This window comes from Plectropomus leopardus, chromosome 24 (genome assembly GCF_026936395.1).
Source record: "Plectropomus leopardus strain MGB_pleo_1.0 chromosome 24, ASM2693639v1, whole genome shotgun sequence".
Classification (NCBI taxonomy): domain Eukaryota; kingdom Metazoa; phylum Chordata; class Actinopteri; order Perciformes; family Serranidae; genus Plectropomus; species Plectropomus leopardus.
The window spans coordinates 15,301,058-15,315,621 of record NC_142199.1 but is presented as its reverse complement, the minus strand read 5'-3'; the positions used below and the strand labels follow the sequence as shown (position 1 = coordinate 15,315,621).

General features: G+C 41.4%; 1 protein-coding gene across 1 annotated transcript; it reads left to right on the top strand.

Moving 5' to 3' along the window:
* The first annotated feature begins 1,171 nt into the window (after positions 1-1,171).
* stk24b (serine/threonine kinase 24b (STE20 homolog, yeast)) lies at positions 1,172-13,314 on the top strand. The gene is made up of 12 exons (XM_042513003.2): positions 1,172-1,371; positions 1,731-1,975; positions 5,560-5,790; positions 6,162-6,218; positions 6,997-7,105; positions 7,400-7,557; positions 9,173-9,358; positions 9,448-9,596; positions 9,880-10,003; positions 10,187-10,255; positions 10,960-11,096; positions 11,190-13,314. The coding sequence occupies exons 2-12, from the start codon at positions 1,934-1,936 to the stop codon at positions 11,224-11,226; spliced, it is 1,299 nt and encodes a 432-aa protein (XP_042368937.1). The 5' UTR covers positions 1,172-1,371; positions 1,731-1,933; the 3' UTR covers positions 11,227-13,314.
* Positions 13,315-14,564: the final 1,250 nt, after the last annotated feature.

Genomic DNA, 14,564 nt, shown 5'->3' with positions numbered 1-14,564 from the left:
TCTTTATGGGGGGTATTTTTAAAACACTGAGGAAGGAATTACATTTTTTATTTTGGCTCAGGAGAGGGGCACGTGACTTCAAATGACTGTATTTTGTATTTATTTTCCTGAAAATTTTAAAGAAACATGCATGCACCTCAGGGACTGTGCATTATTTATGAGGGAGGGGTGGTGCAAAAAGAGGGAGGCATGTCAAAAAAAAAAAAAAGATTTAAGCACTGGGATGAAATTATGTTGTTCTTTTTCATTGCTAATTTTGGCTTAGTGGAGGGGCACACAGCTTTGGCTGTGTTTTGTTTTCCTGAGGGACTTATGTTTTTTATATATTTAGTTTTGGCTTATAGGTAAAGGGCATAAAACTTTGACTGGCTGTATTTTGTTTTTATTTTACCACACACATACCTCTTGAATCAGTCTTTCAAAAACCACCAAAATTACACCATTTATCATAGCCATAAACAACATTTTTTGTTGGATTTTCAAGTTTTTGATGGTCCTTGAGCACATTGTGTGGGACCACACAAGTGCTTCCATCAGAAAGTTAAAAAAAAAACAAAAAAAAAACATAACCAAATCTTTGCATAAAATGGTGACATTTCATCAAAATCACTATAAAATCATCAAAATCACGATTCTATATGTCTTATTAAAATTTTTGACACAAACAAACTGGTTTCACTTATTAACAGAAATGCATGCATGACAAGAATGAAAAAAGGAGTTTTGTAGTTGTTTTTTAATTCCAGGATTTCGTCATCCTACCTTCAGGGCAGAATAATTTGGAGGAAGTGCATGTAACCAATGTCGAAATTGATCGAAAGACTGCACTGAATGTAACATCTTCAACTTTTAAATCTTGTACATCCTATGGTAAGTTATATATACATATATATATATATATATATATATATATATATATATATATATATATATATATATATATATATATATATATGCAGTACTGTATGGTGGATGGCTCGAGGAAACATATTTATAGCTCTGGGGAGGGTAAAAATAAATAAATAAATAACAAAAAAAAAAAAACAAAAAAAAGAGGCAGTCACACCCCAGCCACCCCCTCCATTGATAAATAGAGAACAGTCCCTACTGTACATCCACCTAGCATCAGTACCTGAGAGAGCAGTCAGGATGTTGTTGTTGATCCGGATCCGGATCCGCCCAGCCAGGCGTCACAGCACCGACAAGATGGCCGAGAGTACGGGACGAAAGTGAGGGAGGAAACAAAAACACTGACGAGCTATCCTTGCTGCAAAAGCTAGACCCGTAGAGCTGCTGAGGACAAGTTCATGCAAAGATCGAAAGCTGGGCGATCGGTGGATTCAAGACTCCGTGCTGTGGGTGACATCTGCGGTATGCAGACCGATCGTGCTCCGAGCCAGCTCGCTGACACAACGTTTGTCAGGTTGTCTGCGTTGGCCAGCTAGCTAGCGAGCTAACCATGTTAGCTAGCTGACAACACCGTTTGCGAGAGAATACGCTTTGAGAAAGTGACAGCGGGGTCATTTTGAAATAAATAGTTGTTGCTACTTCTTCGGTTACCATTTGTCCCCGCAGCGTTACTTCCCCGAGTGGGAAATCGGATTTAACGCGTTAGTTAGCCAACTGGTTAGCAAAGTAACATTGCGGATTTCTTGCTTGCAGAGTTAGCATTAGCAGACGGCTGTTAGCTTGCTCAGCTGTTTTGGTGACTTGGGGTTGTTCCGACACAGGAAAGCTGCACAAGCGTGTTTGCGAGGACGTTTTGTCACTACAAAAAAGTACCTGAGACGGTTCACAGAAGGCCCGTGTCACCCGGAGTCCTGGAGGATTGCTAACATTAGCGCTACCAGAGCCGGGACTGTAAACAGGAGTGAAGCCGAGGAGAGCTCAGCCCTGCGGTGTTGGACGAGGCGCAAATCCAGGCAGCATCACCATGGCCCACTCTCCCGTTCAGGGTAACCTGCCGGGGATGCAGGTAAGACCGAGGTCTTTGGCATCTGTCCCGCAATAAGTAGTCCAGTGCCAGGACAAAATGTACACCGTGTGACTCCCTGCTGTGGGTTTGTGCAGCGCGCACATATGCAACACTGTGGGCATCTCAAGCACACCTTGTTAAACACCACTCTCTCCAAGCTGGCTGTCAGAAATACTGTAAACTTCATAACGCAGATGAGAGAGGGAAGTTATGCGCACATTACGTAGATGCAAGGCTGTCAAAAATAACGTACACGAAGAAAAAAGTAACGCCTGCATATGTACTCCCAAGTTTCACGAAGATCCTACTTGGATCTTGGTTAAGTCAAAATGTTTGAAAAGATGAAACCACACCTATATTTACACATAAGGTGTGGTTAACAATCAGAATAAAAATGAATTATTCAAATATGACCTTTTTTCCTTCATTAGATTTTTTTTTTTGTTCTTTTTATGTATTGGAGATTGCTTCTGTTGTACCCTGATCATAATTTAGTATCATTTTCAACACAGGTGATGCAGACTGATGATGAATTTTAATATTAAGTATTTTGATAGAAAGATGGATTTTTAGGGTTGTTTTGGGGGGTTTTCCAATATAAAACAACTGATTTGGCTGATATGTTCACTTCTTTCCCAAATTAATTTTAGTAAACATAAAGTTTCTTCTGTCGTGTAGTCACCATCATATTATGCACACTCTTAAAATGATGGCTCACCAGCAGATGTAGACATAAAATACAATGCTTTTAAAATACAACTTTATTGGGCAAAATAAGAAAAATACTTACAACTTGTGGCTGATTATTGTACATGTGCAATTTGTCAAAATAAATAAATGAAATATCAGTTTATGATTTCGGCAGAAATCAGCATGACCGTCAATTCTGATATTTCACAACCAATATTGGCCGATACCGATAATGTACTAATATTATCATTTGTCCCTATGAATTTTGATTAAAAAAAGAATCTTGATATAATGTTTTCATCAATTGACATATGTTCACATATATTCACATTTTGGCCTAAACATCTCTGTTTTTCTTTCTCTTTGTACTGTCTCTATGCATTTCCTATTTAATTTATTAAATAGTTGATGAGTGTTGAGAGGTTCAGATGTTTACCATACCTGCCACCGAGGAGCTCATCAACATATTGTTGAGCATAACGTGTAAATATAGGTGTGGTGTCATCTTTTCAAACATTTGGACCTGACGAAGATCTAAGCAGGATTGAAGTGTTGCCTTTATTAAACGTGTGTGGCGTGGAGTTAAGTGTGCAGGCGTTTCCTTTTTACATAAAATCATAATGCACCCAATTGTTGTTAATTCATGCTACAAAGGGCAGAATGAATTTGGAGGAAATGCACTTCAGGCCTGTAATTAATGTCAAAATTGATTAAAAATTGCAACCGAATGCCACATCTTTGCAACAAAATAATTGGAAACAAACCTCCAATATTTCATCCGTGACTTGAAAGCAATATAGCTCCCTAGGTCCCCTATACAAAGAAACTATTATGCACACATGAGCCTTGTTCTTGCCTTTGCTGCTATCTTTAGGATTTTGCCTGTAGGGGATAATTGTGTTGGGTAGATAACTAGAGGAGATAACTGTTCCTAATGTAAACTGCCTCATGCACCAGTTTATATTCCCTGTGCAGGCTTGTTAGCACATTTCTCTGCTTTGGAGGTGGATTCATGCAGACTCAGAGGCTGAGGGGAGGATGCATCAGAGGGAACTTCTGGGATTTTGGCACCTATAAAAGCCTCTGCTCAATTAAAACAGAATAGCTCATGCTAAGTTGTAAAGAAGTTTTTGCTGCCAGTCTGGTGAATATTGTTCTGGCCACAATTATTCATACATTCAACTGCAGGACGCAGAGGCACAAAGTTTTCATTTGAATTCTAAATTCAAATGAAATTCTTGAATTTCAAATGAATTCTAAATAAATAATAAATATTTATTTAGATATAAATAAATAAATAATGATTTAAACAAGTCTAAGTGTAAGATGTAAATCTGGCTGGGAAAGTCAGTGCGTTCAATTTCATTTAAAGCTCTAATTGCAGTTTAACCCTTTTGTTCCGAACAGAGCGTGATTGTTTTATTAAAATATGACTCATCAATTATTGCTTCTGTGCCACACTTTGCATTACATTGTTTAGTCTCTTTTGTGTCTCCTCTATGACATTAGGATCCCTTCTTGTGTGAGGCAGCTGTTTAATTTTTATCCGTCTCAAAACAGGCACATTGACCCTTTTTCTGCCCAAAAGAGGTCATAAAAGGAAGTTGTTTTTGTCAGCGCCGGCTCTTGTGTTTCCCACATTGCAGCCTCTGGAGAGTTAAGTCATTTTAGTTCACTTCCTGCGGCGTTCAAGTCGTTTTTTTTCTTGAGTCAACACTCGCAGACACATGCTGCAGTGTGCTACCCCAGAAAAGTTGGAAATGTTGGTTTGTCATTGGTTCGCTGAACACATGCTCAGCCTTTTCCCTGATTAATAAACACTTCAGAGGTCCACCTAAGGTTTTTTTTTTGTCTGACTACTTATTCACAGTCTGACATCATGCAGCAGTGCTTAATTTGTCTCTCCTGTGGCCTCTAAATAAGTTCTCATTATGTCTCAGAGTGCACAGTCATTTGGCTGTCAACATAATATCATCTTAGAGATTTTTCATAATTGCATCTTCACACAATTCAGCTCATTTACAACTACAGCACCTGATCTGTCCGAAACGCAGTCGTGCTAAATTAAACTGTGTGAGATTATGCATCCGTGCTGGCATCACCAATTCAGATTTCATTTAATGCATACTCATATCAAACTCATATATCTATCTTAAACTCTAATTAATTGTATTAAGCCACTCAAGGTCAGGGGTGCACTGTCAGAAGAGGCAAACCAGGCTAATGTTTGGCACCTCCGCAAAAAAAAAAAAAAATTGGGAAATATTAGCACATTTTACATTTACAACAACAAAGCCCCGATAAAGACACTGTGCAGTGAACTGCTGCCACCCTCCCAAAACCCCCTATGTGGGGCCCCGTCTACTGTAACTACTATGTTACAGTCAGATACCATTATTTATTTCCTTCATTTATCTGCTTTTATTTTTGTAAATGAACTAACTTTGGCCTCTGGACTTTTGGTCAGACAAACAAATCACTTTAAAACATGTGATATACTGACATTTTATAGACTAAACAGATAAAACGAGAAAGCACTTGGCAGACAGTAAACCCCCAAATGGCAGCGTGGCATAAAAAGGACTAAAATGTTATTTTAGAAGTATTATGTGTTACTTAAATTCTTTTTAACCTGCCTGTTATCCAACTGTTACACTCTTTCCCTTTCACTCTCCTGTGTCTCTCTCTGTGTACACAAACACAAGGTGTTGCAATGAGTGAATTAATGTATCCTGTAAGAATGGCACCCTGCTGGTGTTTCCTATTTACTCCCCAACATTCAGTTCTTTTCAAACATTCCTTTTTCTTTCTTTTTCTTTTGTTTTTACTTCTTTTTTTTGAAAATCCGCCTTCCCTTTCCTCCCTTGCTTTGTTCCCCCTCCCGTCACTGCCAGAATGCCAAAGCTGACCCGGAGGAGCTGTTCACAAAACTGGAGCGCATTGGCAAGGGTTCGTTTGGAGAGGTGTTCAAAGGCATCGACAATCGCACCCAGAAAGTGGTGGCCATCAAGATCATCGACCTGGAGGAAGCGGAGGACGAGATCGAGGACATTCAGCAGGAGATCACAGTCCTGAGCCAGTGCGATAGCCCCTTTGTCACCAAGTACTATGGCTCGTACCTGAAGGTGATGCTTGTTACACACATGGTGTCACACAGCGAGGTTATTAGCAATATAATGTACATTAAGAGTTTCTTTTTCATCTCTTCTCCAAGTGAGCAAATAACATAAAAGGATTTCTCTTCCTCTACCCACTCCCCCCCCCAATAATCCTAAATTAAAAACAGATTAGCCTCAGACGGCTTCAGACACCCACCGAGCCGTTATTAGTGTCATCATGACTTGTTTAGAAACGCACCTGGCTCTTGACACCTCGTAATAAGTCCAGCAACCATCTTCATAAACCAGCTGTGAATACGTCTCCACAAACGCACCGCAGCGCTTAATGCTCGTCACCGGCAGCTCACTCTCCCCTCTTTCTGTCTCCACTGTTCCAGGACACAAAGTTATGGATCATCATGGAGTATTTAGGCGGAGGCTCAGCGTTAGATTTGGTAAGTGATTACTGCTTTGTGCTTTTGTCGCACTGAGGTGTGCGACTGCCGGAGATGCACACTGAGAACCCCAGTCATGAGTCATAAAACACGGAAAACTATTAGCATTTCAGCCCCTCCGATTTCCCCGTCTCAAAGTCATTGGGTTTTTTTAGCGTGTTTTTGGTTAACGAATTCCCCACTGTTAATAATTATTGGTATTATTATTGATATCATTATTCAAATCAGAACACGACAGTGGCGTGGAAACTGGACTAAAAGTAGCTGCTATCATTTTTTTAAAGAGAAGATAATCAAATTAAATTATATAAAAATTAATTAGAAGTTTTTTGATATTTATTGTTGGGTAAATTATTTTTTGTATTAATTGAGTAATAAAAAAATCAGAGTTGTTACAGGGTTTTGTACCTGGAAGTTATTGCAAGCAAACAGTAATTTGGTGCACAGACAGACAGATGGGAAGAGGACAGGAAATAGAGAAGAAGAATAGAAGGAGAGAGGAAGTAAGAAAGAAGAAGCATGCCACAGAGCAATAAGATATTTCAGGCTTTGATACACAGACAGTACTTGTTGATTTGGCTCTTTTTGGGATTACAGACATATTCTTTAGTGTAATATAGGTCAACTGCTCCTTTTAATGTAAATCAAAGGTGTGTGTTTGGCTTTAGATGACTTACTCAGTGCTCTTGCTCCACTGTCAGCCCTGTAGAGTGAATAATCGTCCCCCCTGAGGCTCAGCTGACGCCCACAGCTCATGGTCTTTGTTTTTCTTTTAAAGATGGAGCCTGGAGCTCTGGATGAGACCCAGATCGCCACCATCCTGAGAGAGATCCTCAAGGGCCTGGAGTATCTGCACTCTGAGAAGAAGATCCACAGGGATATCAAAGGTAAACAGATTGTGCTGCTATTAGAGGACACAGGTTTCAGCTGGCTACGTGGCACACAAATATCACGTACCACGTTAATGGTATTGACGTCCACTTATGGTTTCATTCATTATATAGTTTGTATTTCATCAGGGGAATAGAGATGATGAAGCTCTGCAGCAGTTTGCTAAAAGGCTTCTGACAGTTGTTCCCTCTTAAGTAAATAAATTGGTGATGCAGATTAATGGCGTCGCCAGACGTGTGTTTCTCTGAGCCGCATCACTTCAAACTCGCCGTCTGTGCTCCTCTCCCCAGCTGCCAACGTGCTTCTGTCCGAGCAGGGAGAGGTGAAGCTGGCGGATTTCGGTGTGGCGGGACAGCTCACGGACACTCAGATCAAACGCAACACCTTTGTTGGCACGCCCTTCTGGATGGCCCCTGAGGTCATCAAACAGTCGGCCTATGACTCCAAGGTGAGGTTGAGGACAATGAGTCCAATTTACACTCTGTATCATTCACACTTTCTCTGCTATATTGATTTTTACTCCTCCACAAACACCACTGACAACTAAATAATTACTAACCACATCCTGCTGAAGATGTGAAATAGTGATGCTGTTTATGGTGTAACGCAAAAGTACACTTAAAAACAGGTCATTCATGTGGACAGTTAGGATAGATTATGATGACCCCAGTGTACTCGGCTACAAAACATTACTAATTTGAAAGCTGAGCAGCAAGGCAGATCAGGGGGACAATCGCACTCGGGCACAGTACTAATCAATCGCACCTAATACAAAGAAATGCTCTGAGAGCTTGTTTACTCTTGGTATTAACTTGCCCAATGCATCATGTGATCTGATCACTCAGACCACATTCAGAGACGGTCTGGGCTGCATATCGCTCGTCTTTCAGCAGTGTGCACACTAATATGTCCTGACCCACATTAAAGGACCACCTACTCAGATGAGGTCATGGCTTATCAACTCCCCGCTGGGAGACACAGCGCAACGAGAGCTGTTAAATGTGCATATAACACGACAAACCTCCTGCTGGTTAAAAACAACAATGCAGTAGGGATGGGTACCAAAATCCAGCATTAAAAGAGCATTGGGGCTGAATTATTAAAAAAGAGTATTGATTAGCTTAACAGTTCTGCTATTGGTATTCGAGAAAGTAAGAACAAATATTTTGTGTTTATTTAGGTGACATAAACTGACATAAACAACTCCATTTCTAATTTGCAATAGAGCACCACATGCATTTATGATGCGCTTTCAGCTTCAATCAGGAGGAGAGCTCTATGTGTCAGAGCCTGCAGAGGTGGGGCGGAGTCAGATCTACCACTCTGTCTCTCTCTCTCTCTCTCTCTCTCTCACACACACACACACACACACACACACACACACAGGAGGCCTGCTCTCAGGAAAACATTATACTTCTCTGTGATTTGACACAGACACTACTCATTGCCACAATTGCATCCACACAACACTAACAATCTTTCAAAACACAGAGGGAAAGTGCATCACATACGGGCGGAGAAAAACAGCGTTTTTGACCACCTAGCTCGTTGTTCAACCCTATAGTCTATAAGAGCGATTTCTTCTAAACAATGCTGTTGCCGAATATTATTTATATACTGTGTTTATATAGAAAATAAAGCAACGTTAATTCTGTTCTTAATTTTTTCCCTTAAAATCCCCCAAAAGAGTAAATAAAAGTACAGTTAGAGTACTGGGTCAATAAGCAGTATTAGAAAGAGTAGAAGTACCGTTAAAATCGCAATGATACCCATCCCTTTTTTTAGATGCAGTCTTTCCTTGCAGCCTGTGACTGACTTTTAGTGCTGCTTTCCTACATTTACTGAGATATTTTGAGCACAGTTTTGGCTGCTGTACCCCCCTCTGGTGAAAGTTCAACAATTTCCACAGAGGTTGTGCCGAGAACACTAGGATTAAAAGGCAATATAGAGCGTATAATGACAGGATAAAAAGTGAAAAAACAAGTGGAACAGGAGTGATTGTTGGTTAGCTGTTTAAATATTACGTATACAAAGTTACCAGCTTGTCTCCCTGTGTACTCCAGGCTGATATCTGGTCTCTGGGAATCACAGCCATCGAGCTGGCGAAAGGTGAGCCGCCCCACTCGGAGCTCCACCCCATGAAGGTTTTATTCCTCATCCCAAAGAACAACCCGCCCACACTGGAGGGCAACTACAGCAAACCGCTCAAGGAGTTTGTCGAGGCCTGCCTCAACAAAGAGCCCAGTTTTGTGAGTTGATTTGTGAAGATTTCATTTTTTTTGTGTGCACAGATAATGTTTCCCCTGACCACATCATATGCTCATCTGTTCATTTCCAGAGGCCGACTGCCAAAGAGCTGCTGAAGCATAAGCTGATTGTTCGCCATGCGAAAAAGACCTCCTACTTGACTGAGCTGGTGGACAAGTACAAGAGGTGGAAGGCAGAGCAGTCCAGAACCACAGAGTCCAGTTCAGATGAGTCTGACTCGTAAGTTTGACGCTGTCCTCCATATTGCACGTTTGCTTTTTTTTTCTGTACAAATCCAGCACGTCTTTATTTCATGTTTTTGTTTTTACTGCCCGCGTTTTGCTCCAATTCAAAAACATGCTTTAGTCAATTTGACCAAAACACTTTGTGCTGCAGGGGAGAAACATCCTCTGTGCTGCTCTCCTCCCACATTTGTTATGATGGGCTTTAAGCATTTAACGCGCATGACTTCATCACCCGTCCTAACAAGTGTTCAAAGCCGCTTTACTATCTGTCCAATCAGAGAGCAGGATGGCCAGGCGTCGGGCGGGAACGACTTTGGCAGTGATGACTGGATCTTCACCATCCGAGAAAAGGACCCCAAGAAGCTGCAGAACGGGGAGGGACAGTCGGGGGCAACAGATCAGGTGAGACTGTCATACCACTGTGACAGATTGCAGATAATGTGCGTTATTTCATAAGAACTAACCCACGCCGAGACGGTGTGAAGTTATTTCGGGATGATTGAAAATAATTCCCCCTCAAGGTGAAGCTGCACCACTTTTATTTCCCTCCACTCCCCGTTCTCACGTGTCTCTCTCTTTCCACAGACAAAAGACATTCCAAAGAGGCCTTATTCACAGAGCCTGGCCACTGTCATCTCTCCTGCATTAGCTGAGGTAAGTATGACCAACACACTGCCTGACCACTGAATAGTCTTATTTACACTCGAGACAATGGATAGGAAAATAAAGAGTCTTATCATGGGTGAAAAAGACACGACAAGTTGCATTGAAATGTATTCCGTGTGATCAGATAGTGTATGACCACATGAAAGTGCAGGTGAAATGCTTCCAAAATAATGAGGACAAATTAGCCGAAGGGCCAAGGGAGGGAGGAATGCATTGCGACCACGCTGAAGACAACGATTTCTCCAAAAATAGCTACACACACTCCCAAACAGAATGACATCATCGCCACCATGCCATTTACGAAGCTACGGTGAAGCAGAGCGTGAAGAACGGCTACAACCGGTCCTGGCTTCCTCACACATGAAACTGGCACACAGAAAAGCCAAGAACAACAAACTGTGCAAACAAGAATGTCATCAGGATCCAATCTGGATTTGAGATGCATTTAAATGCAAAGCGTAAAGAGGGTCATAGTGAATGCTGGGTAACAGAAACATGCGCTAACCACAGAAAAAATGCAAAACTTCTTAATCACTGGCAAATTTTATATCAAAAGATATCCCATTTCAAATGGTTGAAAAAAACTGTCTTTTTAGGATTGAACTTAAAACAAATTCTGCTCTGGGTTCCAGCTCTCATCATATCGTACTCAAACCAAATCTCTGCCTCCTCACTTTTCTCCTCCCTCCCAGCTGAAGGCGAGACAGGAGCAGGTGAATGGGAACCCCATGGTCCTGGATGAGCTGAGGGAGGCCATCCTGTTGGCTGAGGAGGCCTACCCCGGCATCGCCGACTCCCTGGTGGCTCACATGGTCCACAGGCTCCAGAGGTAACATCTGACTCTGAATCCTCATCATGTCATCCAGATATTTTATGCAGTAGATGACGATAATCATCCATCCTGTTTTGATTCTTTTTGCAGTTTCTCCACAAGCAGGATGTCCTCCTCCTCCCCTTAGTATCTGGCTCTCTGCCCCAGCCCTGCTCTCCCAGGCCCCCACCCCCCCAACACCACAGCCAAGTCAGAGGGTTAAAAGTCAGGGGTCAAGTCATTCAATACCAGCTGACCACGTTTGACCTCCCGTGTGGGGGGGGCTAACCTAGCCTGTAAAAATTACTGAACTCCAAAGCGGAGGATAACAGAGAAACTCTGTAGAGCTCCTTTTAGCCACTTACGAGAGGAGGAGCACGGGAGGCAGCAGAGCCCGTGGAATCGGCTGCGATGGGACTCAAAGTCAGAGCAACCCCACCAGTAAAACAGCCACGTCGGACTCTGGGCTCTGTCTACGCCACACTTCTCACGCCTCACACCACAGAGTCTCTACAAGGAATTTGCTCGACGAGGAGCCGAAAGCCTCCCCCCACCCCCCAAAATCCAAGACTTCAATCCCCCTCTTTAATGCAGGCGTCATATCCCCAGAACCTCTGAAAAGCATGCTTGATGAACCTGCAGGGATATTAGTGTGCAAGCTGCGTGTGTGCGTGCTTTAATGCACAACTTGTGTGTGGGCACCTGCGAGCGCGTTTGTGTGTGTGTGTGTGCACGTGTGCTCTCGCGTATGTAAGACTCCCTGTTAAGGCAAATTGCAGCATTCTTAATGAAACCTCAGGTAAAGTGCTTTAAGTGGACTTTGTCCTCCGAGGCAGTGGGAAGAGGAGGAGGAGGAGGAGGAGGAAGAGGGAGGGGTGGGTGCGTCGCCATGCTGTACATGATTACAAGTTGTCATTGCGGGAAATGAATCACTGTGTACAAAATGGTCATGCGCATTTTGTAGATATTGATAATGTTAAAAAGTAGATATTTAAAGATTTCAAAAGTTACTCCAACAGAAAGAACAGAAAATGCCTTGCCTTTTTGAGATACACACGTCTGCGTTCCGGCATTTCATCCGAGATTTCGTTTCTTTTACTCGTGGGTGAGTGAAATTCAGTTCAGTATTCATCGGTGTTTTCCCTTTCTTTGTGACTGAGCTCCAATCTTCCATTTCAATCACCTGCTGAATCACCGGACTAACTATGATACTAAGCTTTTTTTTTTTCGTTTAGAGGCACGAGCTTCTCCTTTGTTTTTGTAGTCGGGGGGGGGGAAGCTGCTGCCTGTACTTATGTTTAGACAATTTAAGTCAGTTTTGAAATTGTTTAGGAAAAGAATGGAGGTAGATCAGTGTCGGCTCTGAAGTAACAGTATTGAGTGCAGCTGAGGACTATTACGAGGGGGAACCACTATGGGCGGTTCAATGCTGATATCATGTTAAGTATTATTTCTCCTTGGCTAATTTATCCGTACTGGAGGCGAGGAATAACTGGCAACGACCACCGTAGGCAATCCCATCATGACACGTGCTCATAGCCAAACTAATCCGCAGAATAGGACGAGCCAAGCCGCAGACATCAACGCCATCCTTATTCCCCCGCTCCAGACATTTCTGTTCTCACTTCCACACCACGCTAGAAGTGCCATGTCCTCTTTTATGCTCTCACCAGATGTTTGTAGTATGATTTGCACCTTTTTTTTTCTTTTTTTTTTAATTTTCAGATCAGTTTTTTGCACTTTGAAAGTGTGTCGAGTATTTAAAAAAAACCTGTAAGAGGAAGAGAAAAAAAACCAACAATGAAAAAAGTCGCTAATAGCCATGTTTTACTATATATGTTTACTTAAGAGTTCCAGAATTTACTACTGTGCTAATGCAGCAATAATGTTGAGGAGTTGCATCAAGACGCACTTGTCAACACAGGGATTGAATGAAATAAAGAAATATCTGATATTTTTATAACGGCAAAGAGTTAAGTATGGAAATATGGAATGCTTTATGGATACGGGCACCTGCCTCCGGCAAAAAAAAAAAAAAAATATCTATACCTTACAGAAAAACATATGCTACGGAAATAACTACAAAATGTGTACATTTGGTCTCCTTTATCATAGCTGACAGTTTATAGTACTGTATATAATCTTTGCTTGTGTCATTTGAGAATTCCCGAGTTAAATGTAAGCTCCTTGTAAGCTTTCAAAGTGACATGAGAAATAAAGATCTAATGCTAACTGAGCACTTTGTTGCACAAGTCTTATTTTCTGGAAACATTTAAGAACGGCAAAAGTAGACAAGCACAGTGTCAGACAAAACGGGTCAGACAAAAAAATGCAGCCTGCAGGGTTCATGGACAAAATTTCATCACTTTTCCAGGACTTTTTAAGGACCCATAATATATATATTTTCTTGTCCCACTTGCACGGCATTTTTCAAACATATCAGACTTAACTTCTGATCAAACATAATTTCAGCGAGCACAGAGCGCAGGGAGGAAATACAAAACATCAGACAGACGCACATGAGAGCTACATTGCAAAGACAGCTATAGAAAATAAATTTGGCATTATGTTATATTACAGGATTGTGCTCTGAAGATTACTGCAACAATTTCATTAAAAATTTTAGCCCTATGAAACCTGAATCCATGTGGATTTTCTTGTGCTGCGTTCAGGTGCCTTTCACAAGTATTTAGAGCAAATTAATTTGATATCTTTTGATAAAAATGGAAAAAAGGGCAATGAACAAGTTGGCAAGAAATGTCAGACAAACTGCACAAAAATAAGATTTAGAAACTTAATGTTGAGAACTATATTTGGATAAGTTTAAAATTATCTTTGAGAATTATTATTTTTAAGCACTCTTTTTCAGGTCATTTCCTTGTGTTTTTTTCTTTCCTTTTTTTTCCAGACATATTTTTATTAACACAATACCAAGCAATAATACTGTAAACAAACAGAATACAAATTACTAGCAACTAAACCCACTGAGAATAAAACGTGCTTGCTTTCTTGCTGGAATAAGCAGCGTCATCCCTAAAGACGTGGTCTGGATGGCAGCATGTTGCCCTAATTCTGCCTAAATCTTTCAGCAATCACGGTGCCTTCACAGATGTGCAAGTTAGCCATGCCATGGCGCTAACACACCACAATACCATCAGAGACGACGGCTTTCGATGCTAGAAACATTTAAGATGTTCCTTTTCTTCTTTCACCACATACATGATTTCCAAAAATAATTTAAAATGTCCAGGGGTTCAAACTACATCATAAGTAACGTAGGTACATTTTGGCTTATTGTCTACAGTGTAAAAACTCAGCAGTGGCTCATTGGCCATATTACTTTTAGAGTTAAGGCACTCAAATTCTGGCAATATGTCAATGACTGACCTGTTTACTCCTGAACTGCAGCTGTGGATGGATTGCTGAATCTGGCACACGAGTCCAGGGTCCCAAAGTGTGAGGGGGCCTCCCTCGCCTTCACCTGCA

Bases quoted from the DNA above. Each gene is read 5' to 3' on its own strand.
- stk24b (XM_042513003.2), top strand. From the start codon at position 1,934: ATGGCCCACTCTCCCGTTCAGGGTAACCTGCCGGGGATGCAG. The intron at 1,976-5,559 runs GTAAGACCGAGG...CGTCACTGCCAG, and splicing joins GTAACCTGCCGGGGATGCAG to AATGCCAAAGCTGACCCGGA. The intron at 10,004-10,186 runs GTGAGACTGTCA...CTCTTTCCACAG, and splicing joins AGTCGGGGGCAACAGATCAG to ACAAAAGACATTCCAAAGAG.